The sequence below is a fragment of the Gymnodraco acuticeps genome, unplaced genomic scaffold (genome assembly GCF_902827175.1).
Source record: "Gymnodraco acuticeps unplaced genomic scaffold, fGymAcu1.1, whole genome shotgun sequence".
NCBI lineage: Eukaryota > Metazoa > Chordata > Actinopteri > Perciformes > Bathydraconidae > Gymnodraco > Gymnodraco acuticeps.
The window spans coordinates 35001-62878 of NW_022992341.1; the positions used below are offsets into that span (position 1 = coordinate 35001).

Below are 27878 nucleotides of genomic sequence, written 5' to 3' on the forward strand. Positions count from 1 at the left end.
AATGTACCAAATGTTTTTGTTCTTCATCCTGACAAATACAGACAATTGTTAAGCCAATTAAATGAGTGTAACACAAAGCTACAGTCCTAACCTAGAGGAGTATACTCTTGCCTTTTTGACCTCTTTCATTGTGATCCTGCTCCGATGTATGATTCCCTGCAGGCTAAAATGACGAGGCTTTGCAACAAAACATAAACGATTCCAACCCCGCCTCAGATCTTTAAAATAAACCATGGATCCATCTGAGTCGCAGCTCATCCCAATCTAACGGTGTTAACACAGCACAATTAAAGGCCACATAATTACAGTAGGCACTTGAACACAGCCAAACCAGTAATGTTCTCTTCCAGGAATTCCAGAGATGGGTGTGTTCACTAAAAGTAGTCATGGATGTGCTTGGTTTACAAAGCGAGTCCCTATAATTACCGGTCCTGAGGGCCTCTGGGTTCTGGGTCAGGGTACGACTAGTTGTGATCATCAAATGTTGGGATCTTAGTTTCAAAAGACTGGCAAAAAAAATTCCTGCTGTCTGTAAAACCAACCCAGTCTCACAAAAAAATGTGTAATAGCTACGTTGGTCGACAGAGCAAAACGTAGTATATTCACAAATAACCCTCTCAAGACGTGACATCATGGATACAATGTTTTGTATTAAAAAAAACATGGAGCTCAAATAATCTTCGTAATATCTATCACGATATAGATATTATAACAATCCACTGGACGAAGATTCTAAAAGTACAAAATAAACTTGAAATGTAATCAAAAAGCATTTTAACGGCCAAACTATTCTACAATTTAGGATTTTCCACTGAAAATAAATCGGGTGTCTGTCCGCCATGTTTTTTTTTCTCACGCTGGGAAAGTGTGCGATTTTTCCATTGGATTTTTTTAACCAGTATCAGCAAGCACTCTGGCAGTAGTGGTGCAGTGCTGAGGTATTTTTTCTGTAGGTAGGAATTCATTTCTGATAAAAAATAATCAATGGGATTTTCCCATTGGATTTCGGTACATTGCAGAAAATAAGGTCCGTTGCAAACACACATTTATGAACGTATCATGTTCTGTTCAGCAGGATATTTTGAAGCGTAGAAAGCTAAAGTGTCGACCTCGCTAAGCTAAAGGCTTTGAAATGTACTTCAGTAAAAAGTACCCATAACTAGCAGCTGTTTTAAAGAGTACCTGACCTCCCTTTATATTAATAGAACAATAATGTCATTGTTAGCTAATGAATGTTTCCATGCTGAACAACGGCAACATGACAACGTTTCCATTGGTCCCTCTTCTTTAGAGAAGACCAGGAAATGATGGATACACGGATCGTGTTCAAATCAATAGGCACGCAATGACTCTAAAGAATAATGATCACGCACCAAACACACATTCAGACTAAAGGAACCAGCTGTTTGGAAAATGAGAGAAGTAGAAAGTACAGGTATTTGAGTTCAACATGTAAGAAGTAGAAAGTACAGGTATTTGAGTTCAACATGTAAGAAGTAGAAAGTACAGGTATTTGAGTTCAACATGTAAGAAGTAGAAAGTACAGGTATTTGTGTTCAACATGTAAGAAGTAGAAAGTACAGGTATTTGAGTTCAACATGTAAGAAGTAGAAAGTACAGGTATTTGAGTTCAACATGTAAGAAGTAGAAAGTACAGGTATTGAGTTCAACATGTGAGAAGTAGAAAGTACAGGTATTTGAGTTCAACATGTAAGAAGTAGAAAGTACAGGTATTTGAGTTCAACATGTAAGAAGTAGAAAGTACAGGTATTTGTGTTCAACATGTAAGAAGTAGAAAGTACAGGTATTTGGGTTCAACATGTAAAGAAGTAGAAAGTACAGGTATTTGTGTTCAACATGTAAGAAGTAGAAAGTACAGGTATTTGAGTTCAACATGTAAGAAGTAGAAAGTACAGGTATTTGAGTTCAACATGTAAGAAGTAGAAAGTGCAGGTATTTGGGTTCAACATGTAAGAAGTAGAAAGTACAGGTATTTGTGTTCAACATGTAAGAAGTAGAAAGTACAGGTATTTGAGTTCAACATGTAAGAAGTAGAAAGTACAGGTATTTGTGTTCAACATGTAAGAAGTAGAAAGTACAGGTATTTGGGTTCAACATGTAAGAAGTAGAAAGTACAGGTATTTGTGTTCAACATGTAAGAAGTAGAAAGTACAGGTATTTGAGTTCAACATGTAAGAAGTAGAAAGTACAGGTATTTGTGTTCAACATGTAAGAAGTAGAAAGTACAGGTATTTGGGTTCAACATGTAAGAAGTAGAAAGTACAGGTATTTGAGTTCAACATGTAAGAAGTAGAAAGTACAGGTATTTGGGTTCAACATGTAAGAAGTAGAAAGTACAGGTATTTGTGTTCTACATGTAAGAAGTAGAAAGTACAGGTATTTGAGTTCAACATGTAAGAAGTAGAAAGTACAGGTATTTGGGTTCAACATGTAAGAAGTAGAAAGTACAGGTATTTGAGTTCAACATGTAAGAAGTAGAAAGTACAGGTATTTGAGTTCAACATGTAAGAAGTAGAAAGTACAGGTATTTGGGTTCAACATGTAAGAAGTAGAAAGTACAGGTATTTGAGTTCAACATGTAAGAAGTAGAAAGTACAGGTATTTGAGTTCAACATGTAAGAAGTAGAAAGTACAGGTATTTGGGTTCAACATGTAAGAAGTAGAAAGTACAGGTATTTGAGTTCAACATGTAAGAAGTAGAAAGTACAGGTATTTGGGTTCAACATGTAAGAAGTAGAAAGTACAGGTATTTGTGTTCAACATGTAAGAAGTAGAAAGTACAGGTATTTGTGTTCAACATGTAAGAAGTAGAAAGTACAGGTATTTGGGTTCAACATGTAAGAAGTAGAAAGTACAGGTATTTGAGTTCAACATGTAAGAAGTAGAAAGTACAGGTATTTGAGTTCAACATGTAAGAAGTAGAAAGTACAGGTATTTGTGTTCAACATGTAAGAAGTAGAAAGTTCAGGTATTTGGGTTCAAAATGTAAGAAGTAGAAAGTACAGGTATTTGTGTTCTACATGTAAGAAGTAGAAAGTACAGGTATTTGTGTTCAACATTTAAGAAGTAGAAAGTACAGGTATTTGTGTTCAACATGTAAGAAGTAGAAAGTACAGGTATTTGTGTTCAACATGTAAGAAGTAGAAAGTACAGGTATTTGTGTTCAACATGTAAGAAGTAGAAAGTACAGGTATTTGAGTTCAACATGTAAGAAGTAGAAAGTACAGGTATTTGAGTTCAACATGTAAGAAGTAGAAAGTACAGGTATTTGTGTTCAACATGTAAGAAGTAGAAAGTACAGGTATTTGAGTTCAACATGTAAGAAGTAGAAAGTACAGGTATTTGGGTTCAACATGTAAGAAGTAGAAAGTACAGGTATTTGTGTTCAACATGTAAGAAGTAGAAAGTACAGGTATTTGAGTTCAACATGTAAGAAGTAGAAAGTACAGGTATTTGTGTTCAACATGTAAGAAGTAGAAAGTACAGGTATTTGTGTTCTACATGTAAGAAGTAGAAAGTACAGGTATTTGGGTTCAACATGTAAGAAGTAGAAAGTACAGGTATTTGTGTTCAACATGTAAGAAGTAGAAAGTACAGGTATTTGTGTTCAACATGTAAGAAGTAGAAAGTACAGGTATTTGTGTTCAACATGTAAGAAGTAGAAAGTACAGGTATTTGTGTTCAACATGTGAGAAGTAGAAAGTATAGGTATTTGGGATCAACATGTAAGAAGTAGAAAGTACAGGTATTTGAGTTCAACATGTAAGAAGTAGAAAGTACAGGTATTTGGGTTCAACATGTAAGAAGTAGAAAGTACAGGTATTTGAGTTCAACATGTAAGAAGTAGAAAGTACAGGTATTTGGGTTCAACATGTAAGAAGTAGAAAGTACAGGTATTTGTGTTCAACATGTAAGAAGTAGAAAGTTCAGGTATTTGGGTTCAACATGTAAGAAGTAGAAAGTACAGATATTTGAGTTCAACATGTAAGAAGTAGAAAGTACAGGTATTTGAGTTCAACATGTAAGAAGTAGAAAGTACAGTTTTGGGTTCAAAATGTAAGAAGTCAAAGCAAAAAGTCGTCAGAAAAATAAGTAGTGGAGTAAAGTACTGATACCAGAGAAATGCACTTAAGTACAGTAACAAATTATTTGTACTCCACTCTTCCCACCTCTGAAGAGTGTGTATGTAGTGTGAGTGTGTGTGTATGTAATGTGTGTGTGTGTGTGTGTGTGTGTGTGTGTGTGTGTGTGTGAGAGAGAGTGTGTGTGTGTGTGTGTGTGTGTGTGTGTGTGTGTGTGGTGTGTGTGTGTGTGTGTGTGTGTGTGTGTGTGTGTGTGTGTGTGTGTGTGTGTGTGTGTGTGTGTGTTGTGTGTGTGTGTGTGTGTGTGTGTGTGTGTGTGTGTACTGGATGTACGTGATGGTATGGAGCTAATCACAGAAGAGATTAGACGACATCAGCGGGCTTCTTTAAGCCGTAAGCACCGGGTCACAGACTGTCTGGATAACTTGACCTCCTATCTTTGATTTCCTCTCAGAAACACCTCCACCTCTCCCCTGTGGCCTTACATAAGGTACTCACACCACATACTGTCCCTGGTGAAACCTGGGCTGGTCTTTATGTGTCGACACGTATTGTGTCTCTCCGGTCTGTTGTCGTGTAATATGAGCATTAGGAGGTAAAGCTGTGCATTAATTGGATAGACAAACCACTCTTGATGGCTTCAACCTTGTGAATCAACAACAAAGCTTTAACACTCATTACATCTCAGAATCAGAATCGGAATCATCACCAAGTACGTTTACACATACAAGGAATTTGCTTTGGTATAAATGGTGCACACAAAGAAGAATACGTAGCAAGAAAGAGTACTATTATGAAAGCTTTAAAAATGACTATTATAACTAATTGAAAGACAATATTTATACAAAATATAATTATGTCTAAAACCCCAGTATTCACTTTAATATGATACAAACTGAAAAGACCAAAACAATCCATATTTTCAGGACTAAAAACAGCACTTTGCATGAAAAATGACCATGAATCTATTATCGATAGTTGCCAATTACATTTCTGTTGATCCGAATACCATTTTTCGGGCTCCGGATATTCGGCCCGCCCGCGCGTGGGGGGTGCGTACTGCGTAGTAATCAGCAGTGAACCGTATTTCGGTTTTATTCACTGCATTCATTTTGTTATTCTACAGTATTGTTGTTTTATAGTTATTTGTTAATGTAACCCAATTTGTGTTCTTTGAAATTGAAAAGGATATCGCATTGTGTTTGTTACTTTCGTTGCAGTTGTATATGTCTTAAGCGTAATTTGGCTTGGCTTCCTATTTTGTATGGACATGCTTTTATTTTGAAGGAGAGTTAGCGCTGTTGACAGGAAGTTGTTGTTGCTATGGAAACAATGTGACGGAGATTAACGGAGAAAAGCAATATCTACTTATAAAGACGGAGAAAGTAAACGATAAAGTTTATGGTTAAGTGTTAGCACCCCCCGAAGAGGCACAAGCTCTTACGTTGATATTGGAGATTTCAATAAATTCAAAAAAACGAATATCCGAATAACGAAATTGAAACCTGAATAGTACTCCAACAAACGAATATTCGGATATTCGGGTACAGCCCTATGATCAACTAATTGATACGTTTATTAATCGTTGCAGTTCTCGTCCTAAACTCATCGCCATTGTGATTTATAGTCAGCCAAAGTACCTGATAGGGCATTTCTGTCAGAAATATAAACCTGTTGTACCATTTATAATCAACAGCTTTGAGTCAACTCCTATTACTGTTTCTATAATTCAAGATACACTGTAACAAGATGCTGTTTTGTTAGCAAATCACATGATTCCTCCAAAACGTAATCATGCCGTATACAACTACAATCGCCTATTCCAATCCAAAGTCACATTGAAGTCAGATAAATAGTTGTTTTGAAGCCAAGGAAGTTACCTTTACCTCCTGTAACTTTATTTCTGATACAGTCATCAGAAGTTAGATGGAAACGTTCAAACCCTTCAACATAAAGGCATTAATGTGTTTCCACTCAGCTTGTATCCTGACCAGCTCTGTATACAATGACGACTATACACTTTCAATATAAATGAGCAAACACTGACATGTCAAGCAGAGTAAATTAATCTAGTAACCGCCCCTCAAGTTTAATGTGTAATCCCTGCAGCCAGAGGTTAACAAAAGACATGAATTCCTTCCAGTAAATCCCTGAAGACCTACTTTGTACTTTAATGATGTGCTTTCATCTCCTCAGACCAGACAAAGCACCGGAAAAACATCCCCCATGCTGTTCAATGAGAGAGTGTGTGTGTGGGTTTCTGTGTTTGGGAGAGAGGGAGTGTGTTTGTTTCCCAGCATGCACGGACATGGCTCTTCTGTTGTATGAAGCCTATGAGTTATGAACGAGTCAAAACACCCAAACTAGATTCCAAAAAAACAAATGAGGGAAGTAAACACGGCAGAATGTAACCCCCACAATCACGACTACAAAACACTCCACTTTCCCAGAGAGGGAACCCGGTTTTGAACAGTTTTATGAATGAGTCCAGACTGCTTTTATATCAACTCAATGAAAACAAGGGCTTGCACTTTTCCCTTCCGTCGTTTATTAATCCGATGAATGACCGGAGTCTGGAGATAAAATGCCTCTGAATAGAAAAGGTGCCTGTGAACAAGGCACACATTCGAAAAATGGGTCTAAAATAAGATTACTGAGGCTTGATACAGGACAAGTAGCACTGCTGGAATGAGTCCTAAGAACCGGGAGTGAGTCAGCATTTTACGACTTACGGTTTCCTCGTCACAAAGTTGGGGGAAGTGTGTCGGTGTGAAACTCCCTCTAGAGGGAACACAGGGATTTTAGCCTTTGCAGACATTCACTAAAATAATATAAAACAAAATACAAGAGAGGGAAAACCCCAAAAAGCATAATTATGCATAATATGGCCTCTTTAAGAGAAGCTGAAGATATTTTCAAATGTTGTTTTACGACATAAAATATGTCAGTAAATATCCCACTGGTCAGTTTAAAATTAAGGGTTGCTAGGGTTAAAATTAGATTACCAAACTGAATCATTCCCAACATGAGCCGCCTTTAGCTTAGCGGTGGTGACGTGAAGTCATGTGACCGTGCTGTAGTTCCTTTATAGCCAACATTAGCCACCTTTAGCTTAGCGGTGGTGACGTGAAGTCATGTGACCGTGCTGTAGTTCCTTTATAGCCCAACATTAGCCACCTTTAGCTTAGCGGTGGTGACGTGAAGTCATGTGACCGTGCTGTAGTTCCTTTATAGCCCAACATTAGCCACATTTAGCTTAGCGGTGGTGATGTGAAGTCATGTGACCGTGCTGTAGTTCCTTTATAGCCCAACATTAGCCACCTTTAGCTTAGCGGTGGTGATGTGAAGTCATGTGACCGTGCTGTAGTTCCTTTATAGCCCAACATTAGCCACCTTTAGCTTAGCGGTGGTGATGTGAAATCATGTGACCGTGCTGTAGTTCCTTTATAGCCCAACATTAGCCACCTTTAGCTTAGCGGTGGTGATGTGAAGTCATGTGACCGTGCTGTAATTCCTTTATAGCCCAACATTAGCCACCTTTAGCTTAGCCGTGGTGACGTGAAGCTTTTTATTTCTGCCGATTGTTTGAAGGATCATAAATGTGTGTTTGCGACAGAGCTTATCAGGGAACCCCTGCTTTACTACCTTCCGAATAAGCCTACAGAAATACATCCTCACTGCACCACTCTATTGTCAGAGTGCCTGCTGATACACACATCAAATTAAACACACATATAGCAGCAACAAACTGGCCTATTTCTACGGCCACATGCATGCTACTTGCACACAGGATGGTAAAGCATATAAAACGGCCTCTTCTCTGCAGGTAATGGAGCGACTTCGGCTCTGTTTGGTCACCCAGCTTTCGGCCTTCCTCTCTTTAATGAAGCCTGGTTTTACTACCAGACTCCTCCAATAAACTGGCTAATAAATATCCCAACAATGCAGTCTCTGCAGAGAGAGCCGTAGTTTCAGATCAATGCTGTTTTAGATCTTCACAGGGTCGTTCTCCACTTCAGCTATATTTAGTCTACTTAAACCGACTTAAAAAACATCTTACATTTATCTATGCAGTGCTTTATCATTTATGATTACATGTAGGGGTGGGCGATATTGAAAAATATAATATCACGATATTTTTCAAGCAGTATCACGATAGACGATATTTATCACGATAGTTTTTCATGTCGGTTATTATGGTTATTTTTCAAGTTACTTAACAGGACAAGCACCTACAAGGTAACACAAACTCAAATAAAAAGGAGTCACAGACCAAAATAATCAAGCTGGTTTTGATTCTGCAGTGAATCCCTGAATGAACAATTCAACAAGAATGTTGATATGGCTTCCTCAGTGTTCAAGTAGGTAGGCCTACACCCTACAACAAACGTTAACACTGGTTTCTTCACCAAGTAAAGTGCACTCTCTTGCTAAATAAAAGAAAATATTCAAGGCACAGTTTCTCAGTATAAAAATGCACTTTCTGTTTTCGGCAGCACTAGCAGTGATGTAACATCAATACACAGGAAAAGGAGAGTAAAACATAACTCAGTAAAACATAAAACAGCAATGAGGAAAAGTCAGTGCCAAACAATTAAAATGTAAACTTTAGACTTCAAGTGCAATCAAAGACTTTAGCATAACTGAACATCTGTTTCAAAAGGGAAAAACAATATAAATATTATTGATCAAATAAAATACAAGCCAACAGAATCAACCAAGACAATAAATGAAGTGCAATACTGTCTGATTCCTGACGGCTTGTTTTTTTTTACTAACCGTGATCAGTATGTAGTTACTTCGGCATCAGTTTGAAACGTGTATTACAATTAAATCACGGTAAAATAGGTTAATTTTGTCGTAGTTGGTTTCCACCACAGTATTTACATAGATATAAGCCCCGCCCCCTCTCCAGCGCGTCCTGTTTGAGTGACAGGAGTAAACACAGCTGACAGCCGCGGTGAAACTCCAGCGGTTAGGGTGAGAATATTCGCATCGCGTCCGTTGTGAACGCAGCATAACGCAGTTCAGAAACCACTGTTCTGACGCTTTTAAAGCAACTTCGAGATTTTAACAGTATCAGGGGAACGCAGGCCATGGTGGCATGGCCGTCATGGCCGCCGTGAAAATCCTACCCTGGTGCACTCGCTGCACTGGCAGCACTCACTCACTCTCTGTATCACGATAGATATGATATCTCTGAAAAGGCATATCGTGGAGACCTAATATCGTCCACCCCTAATTACATAAGATTGATTTTTACACCACCAACCTTAATTGCATGCAAAATAAAGTGATTGCAGTATATTTTAGTTAAATTGTAATAGTTGTATTAGGTATAACATCTTTAATGGCATTTATTTTGGACAGGATCATCACATAACGACCTATTTATATCGTCTCATGCCCAATTAAAATAAACTGTAGTGGTAATAGCTGGAGGATTAGAAGTAATATAATAATAATAGATTCATTTTGTTAGCGCTTTTACAGGTGCTCAAAGACGCTTTACAGATATAGTGAAAAGAAAAGAACAAATAAATATATAGTTAAAGTCAAATAATACAAAACCAATCACACATTAAAAGCCAGATTGAAGAGGTGAGTTTTTGTGAGTTCTTTGAAGGTGGTGAGGTCAGTGCAGTCTCTGATGAACAGTTAGATACGTGATCAGCAGAGGGCTCAGTAGTTGACTCAGTAGTAAGAGAAACCGCAGGAGCAGCAGCTGTTGCACGGGAGCCGGTTATTACAAGAACTACTAGCGCAGGCATATACAAATAATATCCAAATCTATTTCCTTTCCTTCAGCACCGGCTCCGTGAAAAACAACATGTTTGTAGTTTAGACTCAACACAGAGCGATGGCCTTGTGCTGGTACCACATATTGATATATTCATCAATATTATCATTAATAGTCAGATTAGATCCCAAAACAACACCAAGTCAGACTCGCACTTTATATACATTTATATAATAATATTAATAAAAGAACTTCATGTCCAGTTTTAGTAGCTTATATTTGGGATTGCTGCTTATTGAAGTGATGATACGAATAACACTAATGGTCACATAAAGGAGTCAAATGAATGTAAATAGTGTTATTCGTCACAGTTGCTGGTTGTTATTGGTGGACTTGTCGCATGTAAAGGCTTGTCAAACGTCAGGGGTGGGACGTATATAGTATTAAAGGGGCCCTGTTCTGCTTTTTGAGGTTTTCCCTTACCTGTAGTGTGTCATACATGTTTTAGTGCATGTAAATGGTCTGTAAGGCTAAAATCCCTGTTTCCTCCAGATATATTGATATATTGAGTATATTGTGGACTCTCTGGTGTTTTCCTGCTGACGGTGGAAATGAAACCTTTACCTGACCCCCCCCCATGTCTTCCTCCAACATATTCCACCTCCTATTTTTTTCCCCAGCATGCCCACACTCTGCCACTCCAACCACCCACAGAGCAGTGTGTGTGTGTGTGTGTGTGTGTGTGTGTGTGTGTGTGTGTGTGTGTGTGTGTGTGTGTGTGTGTGTGTGTGTGTGTACATGCAATCGAGGCCGGTCCTGCGACAGTTCCATATCACAAGACTGAAAACATCAACATGCCGAGTCTGCAGCAAGGCGCCAGTCACCAGGGAAACAATTCAGCCAGTCGTAAGCACGATATCAAAGGGCCAGTTCACACTCACTGTTCATTCTGCATACTTTAATTAAACTCTGGAGCATTTACTTACTTTGTTTAAGCTGGGAAAATATTTACATTTCACTTTAGTGGAACCAGATACGTGCCACCCTGTGAGCTTAAGGGTTACCGATATTTGCCTGAACCCTGATGCAAAGTGAGAATGTGGAAAGTACATAATATCCTCATCTCAGACGTTGACATCTGGCAGACAATAAAAACACGCTCGACAACAACGTATTCTGAGGTGAATTGCAGCCTCGACTGATACCTCCATGTTGCTCTTCCTTCCTCTACTCTTAACTTGGGAGATACAAAACAGCAAAGACCTGAACACAAGTACGTAATGAAGCTTTGCCTCTTTCCTCGCAGCCAAACCACAACATCTAAAGCCGTTAAAGTGACAGGTTTCAGGACACAGCCGCACTTCACAGATCCCCACAAACCAGTCGAAGGCTGGACTGTCTGCACCTTCTATTTGCAACTATTACAATCATTATAAAACATATCATATATATTATTCTGAAATGGACAAATCTGCACAATGACTACTTTCACTGTCGCTACTTTCACTATATTTAGATGAGAATACTTTCTACTTTACTTGAGGAACATTTTGAATGCAGGACTTTTACTGTAACAGAGTATTCCTACACTCTGGTACTTCTACTTTTACTCAAGTACAAGATCTGAGTACTTCTACTTTTACTCAAGTACAAGATCTGTGTACTTCTACTTTCACTCAAGTACAAGATCTGTGTACTTCTACTTTTACTCAAGTACAAGATCTGAGTACTTCTACTTCACTCAAGTACAAGATCTGAGTACTTCTACTTTTACTCAAGTACAAGATCTGAGTACTTCTACTTTCACTCAAGTACAAGATCTGTGTACTTCTACTTTTACTCAAGTACAAGATCTGTGTACTTCTACTTTCACTCAAGTACAAGATCTGTGTACTTCTACTATTACTCAAGTACAAGATCTGCGTACTTCTACTTTCACTCAAGTACAAGATCTGTGTACTTCTACTTTTACTCAAGTACAAGATCTGAGTACATTTACTTTTACTCAAGTACAAGACCTGAGTACTTCTACTTTTACTCAAGTACAAGATCTGAGTACTTTTACTTTTACTCAAGTACAAGACCCGAGTACTTCTACCTTTACTTAAGTAAAATATCTGAGTACTTCTACTTCTACTTTTACTCGAGTACAAGACCTGAGTACTTTTACTCAAGAACAAGACCTGAGTACTTTTACTTGTACTCAAGTACAAGACCTGAGTACTTTTACTTTTACTCAAGTACAAGATCTGAGTACTTTTACTCAAGTACAAGATCTGAGTACTTCTACTTTACTAAAGTACAAGATCTGTGTACTTCTACTTCTACTGGAGTACAAGATCTGTGTACTTCTACTTCAACTGGAGTACAAGATCTGTGTACTTCTACTTTCACTCAAGTACAAGATCTGTGTACTTCTACTTTTACTCAAGTAAGACCTGAGTACTTCTACTTTCACTCAAGTACAAGATCTGTGTACTTCTACTTTCACTCAAGTACAAGATCTGTGTACTTCTACTGTCACTCAAGTACAAGATCTGTGTACTTCTACTTTCACTCAAGTACAAGATCTGTGTACTTCTACTTTCACTCAAGTACAAGATCTGTGTACTTCTACTTTCACTCAAGTACAAGATCTGTGTACTTCTACTTTCACTCAAGTACAAGATCTGTGTACTTCTACTTTTACTCAAGTAAGACCTGAGTACTTCTACTTTTACTCAAGTACAAGATCTGAGTACTTTTACTTTTACTCAAGTACAAGACCCGAGTACTTCTACCTTTACTTAAGTAAAATATCTGAGTACTTCTACTTCTACTTTTACTCGAGTACAAGACCTGAGTACTTTTACTCAAGTACAAGACCTGAGTACTTCTACTTTTACTCAAGTACAAGATCTGAGTACTTTTACTTATACTCGAGTACAAGACCTGAGTACTTTTACTCAAGTACAAGACCTGAGTACTTCTACTTTTACTCAAGTAAAATATCTGAGTACTTATACTTCTACTTTTACTCAAGTACAAGATCCGAGTACTTCTAATTTTACTCAAGTACAAGATCCGAGTACTTCTACTTTTACTCAAGTACTAGAGTACTTCTCCCACCTCTAGTAAATTGCAATATATCGGTTAGCTGTTGTAAACTTCTAAGTTTGGACTCAACCAAAATGTTTAAACATGAAGTGCTAAAGACCGGTGTAGCTTTGAGTCTTGGTGAAGTCCAGAGCAGTGTTTGCTGCACGATGATGGACTGAATGTAAACTCACATCAGAAGTGAAAGGAGTGCTTTTCTGATTCAAAGGACAGAAAACAAAGCACGCTCTCTTCCCTTTGAAGAGAACAAAGTATAAAAGCACATATTTATGTTCACTTTGACATTTACTGAGACACAAAACTGTATTCAGACGAAGAAAGACTTTGATCTGAAAACACCTGAAAGCCAAATGTCAAAACAGGCTCTGATTGTGAACCAGCATCAGGACACGTTTGGGGAAAAGGCCCCGATGGTGAGGATCGTGATGACAGCTGGAGAGTTTCCAACTAACACAAAGGGGCATTTTTAAACAGTGTCGTGTTGATTCTTGGTCAAGCAGTGTTTTCATGATGAACTGAATTTAAACACGTTCATCAGAAGTTAAATGAGTGAGTGAGACCTCTTTGGATTTAATTGTGAACTGTTGGGTTTGTTTTGTGGGATATTTGAAATATATTCGTGATACAGAATCATTTTGAGTTATATCTTTTCTAATGTCATTCAATGTTGGGTGTTTGCTATGAGTTGTATACACCTTTGTGCAGTACCGACTTACTCAACTGTGACTATTCAAATCTTAAATGTCAGGAGAGAGACCTGACTGACACCCCAAAGGAAAATCAATAAACCTACACAAATAAGTCAAACTGTCGCAATGTACCCAACCCAGCCCCAGGCCCACCCCATTACGAGGGGCATCTTCCCTTTACTGAGACCGAAAACTCTATTCAGACAAACAAAGAGTGTGACGACGGCCTCTTACCTTTCTGGCAGTGGTTGGAGTTCCAGCAGCGGTAGTTGTAGTTGTTGTTGAACATGGTCTTGCTGCACTGAGGGCTGTTCTCCATGATGCCCGGACAAACATCGCTGCACTCCTTCGACTGTTTGTTCCCGGCGATGTAATTGTTGAACTCGGCGTCCAGAATAAGAGACCAATCAACAGAGTCCAGGTAGCAGAGCTCGGGGTTTTTCTCGATCCGAATGGCGCCTCTCGTGATGTTCCTCAGGTTGAGAAGCCCGATGTCCTTCAGACTGGTCATCTCGAAGATCACCAGGGCGTAGTTGTAGAATAAGTTTCGCCCACGGATGACGGCGAGGTTTGGAAACAACGTGCTGAGGCTGTCGAGGCCGGAGACGCGGAACAGCAGCAGGTAGTCGGTGACCATGGTGAGCTTTGGGAAGCTGAGCGAGCGGAAGAACTCCTGGTTGATGTTGTGTTGTTTTTGTCGCCGATGAGCAAGATCTGCAGGTATCCTTCCACCACCGTGCAGTTCTCCAGACGCCTGAACTCACTGATGTCGTTCCCGATGTCGATGCTGGGGCCACAGACTGCAGGAAGGGAAGACAGAGAGAAGATTATGAGGGTGTGAGGGCGAATATTAGGATCGTTTCTGGATTCATCGAGTATTTGTTCAGATTAGATTCCTTTATTGTCACTACACAGAGTACAGCGAAATTCCAAGCATTCCCAGACCGTATAAGTATAATTTTGACAATAAAAGCTAAAAACTTTTAATATAATATATAAAGTGACTATAAATTGGACCTATGATACATTGAACAGAACACTCACAAAACAATACAACATTACCATAAGAATACAAGAACAATACGGTCAAGGCAGTTTAGTATGAAAAATGTCAAAAAGAACAGTTTGAAAAGTCCACTAAAGTCAAGAGGCGCTTTCACACCAAGTACTTTTCCCAGGAATAGTTCCCGGAACTTTGAATTCCTGGAACTATCTAGTAAATCGCAACCGGAATAAGTCCCTGAGGGAGCCGCTGACGTCACTTCCTCTTCTTCTGCTTTGGGTTTACTGGCAGGCCGCAAACCACTTCACGGCGTATCCTGCCACCCGAAGTCCCCGGCAGGAAGTCCCCGAAGTTGGGCGATTTACTTCTGAGTAAATCGCCAGAAACGCCGACACCTCCTCATCTCCACCGCTCCCATGTTTTATTTTGTGTTGCTGTAAGTTAGTCTCTCTCCGTTGGTGCGCGGGGCTAATGCTAATGCGAATAATGCTAATGCAAGCAAATAAAATGGCGGCTTCACAAAAACTTTTCAGAGTTTTACGGGGCGTGGTTTGCAATTCGCCCAGCCAATCAGAAATTGGAACCTTTTTCTCCCCAGGAAAGTACCCCCTCTCTAGCAGGGACTACAAGGTTTGCAAAAAAAAGTTCTAGTTCCAGATCTTTTTGGTGTGAACGCAAAATCCCAGGAACTATCGGAACTATTCCTGGGAAAAGTACTCCGGTGTGAAAGCGCCTAAGGATGATGAAAAAAAACAACTCCTTGATATAAGGATAATTTGTAATGACGTTAGTAAAAACCATGATAAAGATATCCCTTAAATAGTGGGGCCGCAGACTGCAGGGAGGGAAGAGGAAGAGAAGATTAAGGGCTCTGAGAGCGAATTATAATATATTTTTTAAACTGTTTGAAAAGTCCGCTAAAGTCTTTGGTTTTGTCCAAAAAAAACTATTCAGTTTAATAAAGAGCTCCTTGATATGAGGAGAATTTGTGATACGTTGGTAAACACCATGATAAGGATATCAATTAGAAAGTTATTCAGTGCACTTAGTTTTGCCATTTTCATGCGTTTCGTGCACTGCTTGCTGAATTATAAATATATTCTTTTATTTCAACAAATTGAGCTAAACATCCAAAGGCATAGTTACAGTTAAAGTGAAGCTTTTAAATGTATTGACTGTATTAACTAACGAAAGAATACTCTGCCTGAGTACCAATGTATCGCAGAATAAAACACATGTAACCTATTTGTGCAGCCTGATTTTGAAATGAAATAATATAGAAAAAAGCTGAATATCTACATTTGTGAGACTGACAACAACATTTTAGCCTTTGCAGCCCATTTACATGCACTAAAACATATAGAACACACTAAAGGAAAGGGGAACCCCTAAAAGCATGTTATGTAATGTGTAAAACACCTAATTTGCTGTATTCTCATACATTCTTTATGCTGTATACGTTCATTTAATGGTCTCCACATGGAAAATTACAGTTTCATTAAACAGAACACCTTGAAATGTCTTCACCTATTTGCATTAATACCCGTCTAATGTACCAACTAACAAAACCATGTTCTGAAATAGTGATGTTTTTCAAAAGATGTTTGTTTTCATACATTTATTTTCAATATTGACAGAACACTAAAGCTGCGCTGTTGTTGACCGAATGTGTTTGCCTTTCCAATGCTCCTTTAACATGGCGAGACAAAGTAAACACTTGAGTCACGCTCTCTTCAACCCGGGGTAAGCAGCTCCATAAAGTTTACATTGCTCTGCTTTTAGCCTATTCTCGCTCTTCTTCACACACACACACACACACACACACACACACACACACACACACACACACACACACACACACACACACACACACACACACACACACACACACACACACACACACACACACACCACACACACACACCACACACACACACACCACACACACCACACACACACACACACACACACACACACACACACACACACACACACACACACACACACACACACACACACCACACACACACACACACCACACACACACACACACACACACACACACACACACACACACACACACACACACACACACACACACACACGATCAAAGGACAAAATGAATCATGCTTTACAAGAACTAAGGGATCGTCATTCTCTATTCAACAAAGGTTTAATATTTAAGTGGTGCTTTATTCCAACGATGGCTGACCGGGGCAAACGTGCAACAACGGTCCTTCCATTCGGAGAAACACGCAGCTGCTTCAGAAACGAGTTAAATATAAAAACACAATCTTGAACTCACTGAGAAATATTCAAAAACGGTAGTAAAATAAATAAATGTTTGCTTTTGTCTCAGGATTTGTCTTTTTGGGGGTTTCTGTCATAGCAAATAGAAAAAGCGTACCCCTACTCCACTATGCTGCACTGTGCACCCCTGCACACTAAATGAGGAATTATTAAGAGCAACATTGTAATTCCAAGAATGGAAATCCAATCAAATCCTGAGATAATGAAAGTTTCAAATGCCAGCTGAAGTTGGTAGGATTCATCCTCTGGAGACCATGAATATACCGTCAAATTGCAATACATCCCAGTGTTTCCCCTAGGATGGAGTCATAGCAGTGGTGCTAAGGCCCAGCATTATGTGAGTGCGGAGTGCGTGGAATTTTTGAGTGTGTGCGCGAGCGAAGTGCGCCCCGCCAATTTGTTTCTATGTGTCAGCACAAGAAAGGCTCTTGAGGCCTAGCACCAGGGCCGGTTCTAGACTATTTGATGCCCTAGGCGAGAATTTATAAAGAATAAATGAAAAATCTCTACAAAAGACAAATACACAACAAATACAGAAACGTATTGACATAGGTGATATACGTCAACATGGCTTCAAATGTATTCAGTATTGTATGAACATGTTTGAATTGGGGGGTGGATGTCACATCCTCTAGGGGGGTCCGGGGGTATGTCCCCCCGGGAAGATTGAACATTTTAAAGTAAAATGCTTCAATCTGGTGCACTTTGAGCCCAATCACTAGAGACCTGATCTAGGGGGTACAACTTTAAAACACCCATATGAAAAAGGATCGGTTTACATTTTAATAATCAAATAAGTATGTGAACATAACCAATAACCTACCATCGCCAATAACAAATACATGTAACTTATTTGATTTTTGTTGTTCATTTATATCTTATTTTACCAGTTAAGATGTATTAATTTATGCATATTTTTTGTATCTCTCTGATAAGCCAACATCCCCCACTTTCATCACTTACAGCGCCTATGTAAAAAATCGGCCCTGCCAGTACATACAGTGGCAATGTCTCAAGATTTAACAGAAATACACCCATCAAAAACAATCAAAAACGAAAAAGGGTCAACCATTTATTTTTATTAATAATATATAGCTGCGCTATTTCTATATAGGGGAAACACTGCATCCATTACTTATTGCAAGATTTGAAGTCAAGCTTTAGTTGTAAGACTGACAGACCCAGCCTGCTAAAAATGGTTTGAAAAGGAAGTTTTAAATCAGTGTAGCACCCCCCATCTGATCAGTCTGTAGCCGTGTTTGCATGCACTATGTATGATGTACTGAATTTAAACACTTACATCAGAAGTGAAAATTAGTGCTTTATGATCAAAGGACCGAAAACAAAAGCACTGCAGTCTTCCCTTTGAAGAGGACAAATTGTAAAAAGCATATATTTATGTTAATTTTCACATTTACTGAGACACAAAACTCTATTCAGACAAAGAAAGACTTTGATCTGAAAACACCTGAAAGCCAAATGTAAAAGCAGACTGATAGTGAACCAGCATCAGGACACATGTTGGGGTAAAAACACTCGGGTGATGACAGCTGTGTGCTCTAAAGTCTAAACCAGTGGTTCTCAACCGGCCTCAGGACCCACTCTTTTTCTTCGTCAATAAATCACGACCCAAAGGTCTGAACCACTCACATCTATTTCACCAAAAATAGTGCAGCGGCTCAATCCGTAGGGGCTTGGACTGAGAGCCGTAGGGTCGCCGGTTCAAGTCCCCGACCAGACCTAAATATGGAGTGTGGACTGCTACTTGGAGAGGTCCCAGTTCACCTCCTGCCCTGCCGTGGTGCCCTTGAGCAAGGCACCGGACAATCCCCTTCCCCCCTCACTCCCATTGCTCACCGGGCGCTGTACAATAGCTGCCCACTGCTCCTAGTGCTAGACTCCTGGTGCTAGGATGGGTTAAAAGCAGAGAACACATGTCACTGTGTGTGCTCTGCATGTGTGACCATTAGAGAGGGGTTCATCCTTCAATTCTTCTTAGTAAAATATAAGCTTCTCAGCATCCACTTTAAAGTAAAGTGAAGAACAGCACATACATTTTCAGTAAATGTAGTCTGCAGTGAGAGTTCCCAAAGAAATGTTGTTGTACTTTGTATGATGACAATAAAGATATATTCTATTCTATGGGAACAAAACCACAACATTGTTAGTGCCATGCAAGGCAGAATATATCCCTTCACAGAACTAAAGTATGCTTTTTTAAATGATGGTCATCAAGTTTCTAGAATCAAAATGGAACTGTATTAAATAAAGGCATATTTGTCTTGTATTAAATAAAAAGGCAGACTCGCACATCCACTCGTTGAGAACCACTGCTCAAACAACCCAGCGCCCGGAGCAGCTCAGAAACATGGAGGCCATTATCTCTCTGTGAGGAGGCTCAGACTTCAGACGCTCGGAGTCATGGAAACTCTCACCCAGCTGCTAACAGGTTATCACACTCCTGCTGCAACGCTATAAACTTTTACTGTATCAGTGACACAGTGTGGGAAAAAACAAGCAGGACCTGCACACATCTTATATGTTTAAGCTTGTTTTTCCTGTAGCCCCTGATTGAGTGATATTGATGTGTTTGGTGTTTCTCAATTACCTTAATTTATTTATATTTATTTGTGTTTTGATCTCCTTTTTGTAGGTTTTAAACTGGGTATAGTAAATAGAAATCGCTTTATAGGTTTACTGTATCAGTGACACAGGGGAGTGTGGGAAAAATATAACCTAAATGACATTAAATGAAATCTAAATGAAACTCTCACCCAGCTGCTAACAGGTTATCACACTCCCGCTGCAACGCTATAAAGCTTTACTGTATCAGTGTGACAGTGTGGGAAAAACAAGCAGGACTAGCACAACACTATCCTGACAGCTGAGCATCACCCGAGCTTTACGGCTCCACATCAACACTCCACATTAGGGCTGCACAATATATCGTGTCGTGACGATAATCACGTTATGCGCAGGGACGTGCCATTTTTTTATTTTTTAGGACGTGCGATATAAGTAGGCAAATTAACTCAAAGACATCATGTTACAATTATTTTTGCTGCTTGCTACAAAGGAAAACTGGCGCGGGCTCTCATGTCAGGGTACTGGAGTGAGTGACATGCAGGCTCTGCATGCACAGCCAACCACCCAATCACAACCATTCTTGATCAGATCACAGCAGGATAAGCGAGCTAGCTCAGCTTGTTGCTCTGATAACTTAAGAAGTCCGTGACTAAAATCCTTCATCCGGTTAAATACTGTTAAAAAATACCAATTGTATAGCATCAAAGTTCAAGAAAGGATGGTTTGCGGACAAAGAAAACGGTATTTTCTTCAATTCGTGGATACATTTGTGACTACCCGATCCGCATTGCGCATGTGCGAGATGGTCCGACATATATGACAACTACATACGGCAACTCAAATAGGACACAGTGGCGTTTGGCAAAGCAGAAAAAGAAAACAAAAAAAACGACAATATTAATCTGAACGAGAGAGATGAGTTATTGTTATTACAACGTGACTTCACTATTGTTTAACAACTCCTTTTATTGGGTCTTGTATTGGGTTAAGTCCATTGTCAGAATAAGTGAGAAATGAATTTAACTTCTGACAGCTATCATACTGAAGACATATTTACTGTGAATTAGAGATGTCCCGATCCGATCACGTGATCGGGGATCGGAGCCGATTACGTGATTTTCAAAAGATCGGAATCGGAGAAAAAAAATCGGGGATCGGGAATTTTTTTTTAATAAAATATTTTTATTATTTTATTTAATGTTACAAAACAAAAATGACCATGTTCACGTCTTAAAGTCCATCCTGAGGACTTAGTTTTGGTTTAAAAATTACACAACATCATGTATCTGTTGCTTCTGTTGGGCTTGTTCAGACCTGGTTGCTTATTTCTCTCAAATCTGGCAACAGAGTGGGCGCAGTGACTAATAGTAGCAGCAAGCTAACGAGAGGCTACGTTCAGCTGGTGACTCGGAGTCGGGACAGAGAAAATGTCAGCAGTTTGGAAGTATTATAAAATTGAAAGCGAAGGCAGTGTAACAGCCAGATGCAATGTTTGCAAGGCGTATTATATGTGTAATGTGTGTTTATGTAAAGCGCTTTGAGTCATTGAAAAAGCGCTATAATAAATGTAAGGAATTAATTGTTATTATTAAAGAGAAACGGCCCCAGAACAGTGAAAAGGCCAAAAGAATAACAGCCAAGATAGCTGAATTCCTCGCGTTGGATGGCCAGCCGTTATCTGTCACCTTTTTTCCTCTTAATGCATTGCATAACATCGGATCGGGAAAAATCGGTATCGGCAGATTGTCAAATCAAATGATCGGAATCGGATCGGGAGCAAAAAAAGGTGATCGGGACATCCCTAATTTATATCTAATTACATTAACTGTGAATGTCCTTCATTTATTTAAAATCACATTAAAAGATTTTTATTTGTATCCGTCTAGACGTCTTTATGTCCTATTTGGGTTGCCGTATGGAGTTGTCCAATGTGGCGGACCATCTCGCACATGCGCAATGCGGATCGGGTAGTCACAACATTAACCAAATTACTTGCCAAAAATGTAATACAAAATGTATGCTGTTATGTTTCTAGTATTGATTTCCTAAAAGCACCTGTTGAAGCTTTATTAAGTTTGGTGATGTTAATGTTTACGGTACTTTATCATATATATATATATATATATATATATATATATATATATATATACATATTTTAATGACTTTACGTTTTATTTGTGTTTTTTGCATCCCTTTCTGGGGGATCTTAAACATGGGAATAGTAAATAGAAATAAAAAACAAGTCAAGTTATTGTAAAATAAACATTACAGGCCCATCTAAAAACACCACCAAAGGGAGGAAATGCAAATAAATATGCAAAATAAATTGCCATGCAGAACTTAAACATGCCTAATCACATCTAAAATAATATTCAGCTGCTGATAAGATGTTTGTTTTACATTTGCTTTTTTTAAACAAACTAAAATGGTGTTATATGGTTTTCTTAAAGCGATTACCCAAAAGCCTAAAGGGAGAAACCTCGATCTAGATCAATGTGTCACACCCCAGGGCTGAACAAACCACTGTATAATCTTAGAAAATAAGCATAACAAATAACAAATGTACCGTTTCCTCTTACATTCAGAATAGACAGATTGCAAAAACTGACTATAAATGCAAATCTGTAAGACCAGTAAAACTCTCAATGCAGAATATTATAGCACAGTATTGATGCTAATACTAAGATCTGTTGTTCCCCATTACATATATATGGTATTTATTCACAAACTACACTTTTCCTGACGTGGAATAATGTTTAATTTCCAAAAGAACTCCCTGAACTTTTCATCCGGTAATGGAAATGATTCCCAGACCTCTAAACGTGGGATTAATCTCATAAATCCATCACTAATTCATATTCTCAAAGATAGCGTTATTAGATCATTATATTCAAATGTGTGATGGTTTGCTATGTTGCAAATTGTCAACATCTGGTGTTTCCAAATGTTTGATATTGATTAAGAACATGATATCTAACAAATTGGGATCGTTCTTTTAGCCGTGAACAGCAGATGTTGAGTCAGATGCACAAAAAGATAATCTTCACATATTAACACCACTTTATGATTTCTGAAGTAAAAAAATAATGTTGGGCTATAAAGGAACTACAGCACGGTCACCTGACTTCACGTCACCACAGCTAAGCTAAAGGTGGCTAATGATGGGCTATAAAGGAACTACAGCACGGTCACATGACTTCACGTCACCACCGCTAAGCTAAAGGTGGCTAATGATGGGCTATAAACGAACTACAGCACGGTCACCTGACTTCACGTCACCACAGCTAAGCTAAAGGTGGCTAATGATGGGCTATAAAGGAACTACAGCACGGTCACATGACTTCACGTCACCACCGCTAAGCTAAAGGTGGCTAATGATGGGCTATAAAGGAACTACAGCACGGTCACATGACTTCACGTCACCACCACTAAGCTAAAGGTGGCTAATGATGGGCTATAAAGGAACTACAGCACGGTCACATGACTTCACGTCACCACCGCTAAGCTAAAGGAGGATAATGATGGGCTATAAAGGAACTACAGCACGGTCACATGACTTCACGTCACCACCGCTAAGCTAAAGGTGGCTAATGTTGGGCTATAAAGGAACTACAGCACGGTCACATGACTTCACGTCACCACCGCTAAGCTAAAGGAGGATAATGATGGGCTATAAAGGAACTACAGCACGGTCACATGACTTCACGTCACCACCGCTAAGCTAAAAGTGGCTAATGTTGGGCTATAAAGGAACTACAGCACGGTCACATGACTTCACGTCACCACCGCTAAGCTAAAGGTGGCTAATGATGGGCTATAAAGGAACTACAGCACGGTCACATGACTTCACGTCACCACCGCTAAGCTAAAGGTGACTAATGTTGGGCTATAAAGGAACTACAGCACGGTCACATGACTTCACGTCACCACCGCTAAGCTAAAGGAGGCTAATGATGGGCTATAAAGGAACTACAGCACGGTCACATGACTTCACGTCACCACCGCTAAGCTAAAAGTGGCTAATGTTGGGCTATAAAGGAACTACAGCACGGTCACATGACTTCACGTCACCACCGCTAAGCTAAAGGTGGCTAATGTTGGGCTATAAAGGAACTACAGCACGGTCACATGACTTCACGTCACCACCGCTAAGCTAAAGGTGGCTAATGATGGGCTATAAAGGAACTACAGCACGGTCACATGACTTCACGCCACCACCGCTAAGCTAAAGGTGGCTAATGTTGGGCTTGCTGACGTTTAGCTGTCTCATTTAGACACTTGTTAGCAACCAACTTTTTTTATTCCACTTCACCAATGGGGTATTATTACTGATGCTCTTCAACCGACAGGCATCTAACCAAAAATATGTTCTTAAAAAACACTGACGTTGAGACAAGGGACCTCGAAGTGGTAAAATGTCTACTTATTTTATGACTCATTCCTGTGGAGGTATATCATTGGACTAGACTGTAGATGTTTGCCTTGTGGTTGAATGATGGGAGGATGGTGCGACAGTGTGGTATTCAACATATTTCCAAGGTCAAAGTATCCCCAGGTCTGTTTAGTAAAGCAGAATAAATACTGGGAGTATTATTAAAATGGAAAGCCTTTAGGAAAGAACATCTTCACACAAAGTAATGAGTGGAAATGGACAGTCGAGGTTATGTTCTCTCAGGTTTACTCATCAGACAGATTCATTAAATGACTTATTACTCATGCAAACCATCAGAAATGTTGTATGCATATTTCTTTTTGAGGAAGTTAAATGATCAGCTTTTCATACCTTAAGAGAGGAAATGTGTTTCTGTCACGGTGACAGAATATCTAAGGTGAAGAAAGCTGAGCTCAGCTGTGGTAAAGTTCACCTCAGATGCAAATGTTCCTTTACCCGCATCTCCTGTATGTAATGGGTATTACAATTCCTGATGTCACAGCAATCTTTAAGCACAGCTCAGAGAAAGGGAAGCAAAATCTCTTTTTAATCTTTAAGGACAATATTTAAAGAGGCCCTATTGTGCTTTTGGGGGTTTTCCCTTTTCATGAAGTGTGTTATATAGGTTGAACATCAGCAGGAGAGGACTCTTTAAAGTAGAGACACTACATTGATATAAACCTGAACATCAGCAGGAGAGGACTCTTTAAAGTAGAGACACTACATACTGATATACACCTGAACATCAGCTGGAGAGGGCTCTTTAAAGTAGAGGCACCACATACTGATATACACCTGAACATCAGCTGGAGAGGACTCTTTAAAGTAGAGGCACCACATACTGATATACACCTGAACATCAGCAGGAGAGGACTCTTTAAAGTAGAGACACTACATACTGATATACACCTGAACATCAGCAGGAGAGGACTCTTTAAAGTAGAGGCACCACATACTGATATACACCTGAACATCAGCTGGAGAGGACTCTTTAAAGTAGAGGCACACATACTGATATACACCTGAACATCAGCTGGAGAGGACTCTTTAAAGTAGAGACACTACATACTGATATACACCTAAACATCAGCAGGAGAGGACTCTTTAAAGTAGAGGCACCACATACTGATATACACCTGAACATCAGCAGGAGAGAACTCTTTAAAGTAGAGACACTACATACTGATATACACCTGAACATCAGCAGGAGAGGACTCTTTAAAGTAGAGACACTACATACTGATATACACCTGAACATCAGCAGGAGAGGACTCTTTAAAGTAGAGACACTACATACTGATATACACCTGAACATCAGCAGGAGATAACTCTTTAAAGTAGAGACACTACATACTGATATACACCTGAACATCAGCAGGAGAGGACTCTTTAAAGTAGAGACACTACATACTGATATACACCTGAACATCAGCTGGAGAGGACTCTTTAAAGTAGAGACACTACATACTGATATGCACCTGAACATCAGCAGGACAGGACTCTTTAAAGTAGAGACACTACATACTGATAAACACCTGAACATCAGCAGGAGAGGACTCTTTAAAGTAGAGACACTACATACTGATATACACCTGAACATAAGCATCTGTCCTCTTTACTAACACATTTTAGACACATTAAAGATCTGCCACTTTCCTCCAACTGGTCCATGATCATTTTTTACATACAACAATCAACGAAACACCAACCAAAATGTGTTAGAAAGACACAGATCTCCTCACTGAAACACACAACACAAAACTAAAAAAGATGGCCCTTTCGTGCAAATTGAGTAAGCAAACTAGCGAAAACAAGTTTAATTTCGCCCTATAATTCTTTCCCCTAAAGCTTGTTTTAACACAGTAAACTCTACAGACACCAAATATAACCAAAGTACAAACTTTACTACGGCTGACCTCTGTCAAACCCTTTCCAAAGCACACTGGAGTTTGTGGCTTGTACTGTACACCCAGCTAGAAAATAATTAACTTGTTTTGCTTTTCTTTCATTTTAATTGAGGATAATTCGGTTCTCACATAAAAAAGAAGCTTTTCTACCACAACTGCTGATTTCTTCTCTGCAGAGAGCCTCTGGTGAGTGTTATGAAATGCCTTTGGAGTGATTTAAGGCAGGCAGGGTGCTGGTATGTCTTTCTCTGTAATCTACTTGTCACACTGTCAGCAGCACATAACCGCTAATGCAATCCAACACCTGCAGAAAGCAGATATGGCAAAAGTACACACATCCTTTACTCAAGTAGAAGTACAGATACTCGTGTTTAAAAATACTCTGTTAAAAGTAGAAGTACTGACTAAACTTCTTTACTCAAGTCAAAGTAAAGAGGCTTTGAAATGTACTTCAGTAAAAAGTACCCATAACTAGCAGCTGCTTTAAAGAGTACCTGACCTCCCTTTATATTAATAGAACAATAATGTCATTGTTAGCTAATGAATGTTTCCATGCTGAACAACGGCAACATGACAACGTTTCCATTGGTCCCTCTTCTTTAGAGAAGACCAGGAAATGATGGATACACGGATCGTGTTCAAATCAATAGGCACGCAATGACTCTAAATAATAATGATCACGCATCAAACACACATTCAGACTAAAGGAACCAGCTGTTTGGAAAATGAGAGAAGTAGAAAGTACAAGTATTTGAGTTCAACATGTAAGAAGTAGAAAGTACAGGTATTTGAGTTCAACATGTAAGAAGTAGAAAGTACAGGTATTTGAGTTCAACATGTAAGAAGTAGAAAGTACAGGTATTTGAGTTCAACATGTAAGAAGTAGAAAGTACAGGTATTTGTGTTCAACATGTAAGAAGTAGAAAGTACAGGTATTTGTGTTCAACATGTGAGAAGTAGAAAGTACAGGTATTGTGTTCAACATGTAAGAAGTAGAAAGTACAGGTATTTGTTCAACATGTGAGAAGTAGAAAGTACAGGTATTTGTGTTCAACATGTGAGAAGTAGAAAGTACAGGTATTTGAGTTCAACATGTGAGAAGTAGAAAGTACAGGTATTTGTGTTTCACCCTCTGGAGCCTCAAAGCTACGCCAGCATGGACCTCTTTCATGGGAAGTGCTTCCCCTACACTCTCGTGACGAAAATAAACAAAAGGTTTCGGATGGAAGAGGTACATTTAGAGCTCAGTAGGGTTAGGATATGTAAAAAAATAACTAGCTGCGATTAGGGCTGCACAATTTCCTTTTTTATTTTAATTCAGAAATCTATTTGTTATATTTTAGCGGTATACTTCAATCAGCAAGACATGACTGGGTACACTTTAAAATGTGTTTATTAAGGGGGGCACTTTTTGCAGTTCTACTTATAAGACAGCAGGTACGGCTGCACAATTAATACAATTCTATTCAAATCCCCGAAAAGACAAGTGCAATATTTAAATGGCAGTAAGCTAAAAATGTGTTAAAAAGGTCCCTCTATTATACTCTTGTTCAACAATAATAGCACTCTAGTAGACAAGTGCTGATTCTGTGTCTGTAGCTTTAAATGCTAATGAGCTGCTTCTGGCCACGCCCCCTCAGAGATGATTGTTTGTTTGTTTTTTTAAAGGGGGATTTTTCATAATAAGTGACCTTTAAACAGCATTTTGGATGAAGATGGAGGAGCGATATCCCCGACTACAATCGTATTCTACAGACATAACAGAACATAAGTGTTTGGTACAGATCCTCTTAATAATCATACCATAGTAATTGTTGTCATTTGAGATGAGAATTATGATTCTAAAATGATGAATCGCATTTGCAATATCAGTCAAAAATAATCGCAGTAAGTCATTTGTTTCCTAATCGTGCAGTCGTAGTTGCGATTACTTTGACTGGTACAATTGCGATATATACGCAACTAAAAAGGAAAATCAGGCCTCTGTCCACAATGCTTCATTCTGGAAATAA

At 39.1% G+C, this 27878-nt stretch overlaps 1 protein-coding gene across 1 annotated transcript in view; it reads right to left on the minus strand.

Annotated features, from left to right (window-relative positions):
* Positions 1 to 27878, minus strand: part of LOC117541527 (insulin-like growth factor 1 receptor) — a gene marked incomplete at its 3' end in the record, with an annotated part of 63105 nt that overhangs the window by 29477 nt on the left and 5750 nt on the right. Inside the window, 2 exon segments of the mRNA XM_034208716.1 lie at positions 13863 to 14342; positions 14393 to 14428. Coding sequence (XP_034064607.1) covers positions 13863 to 14342; positions 14393 to 14428 — 516 coding nt within the window.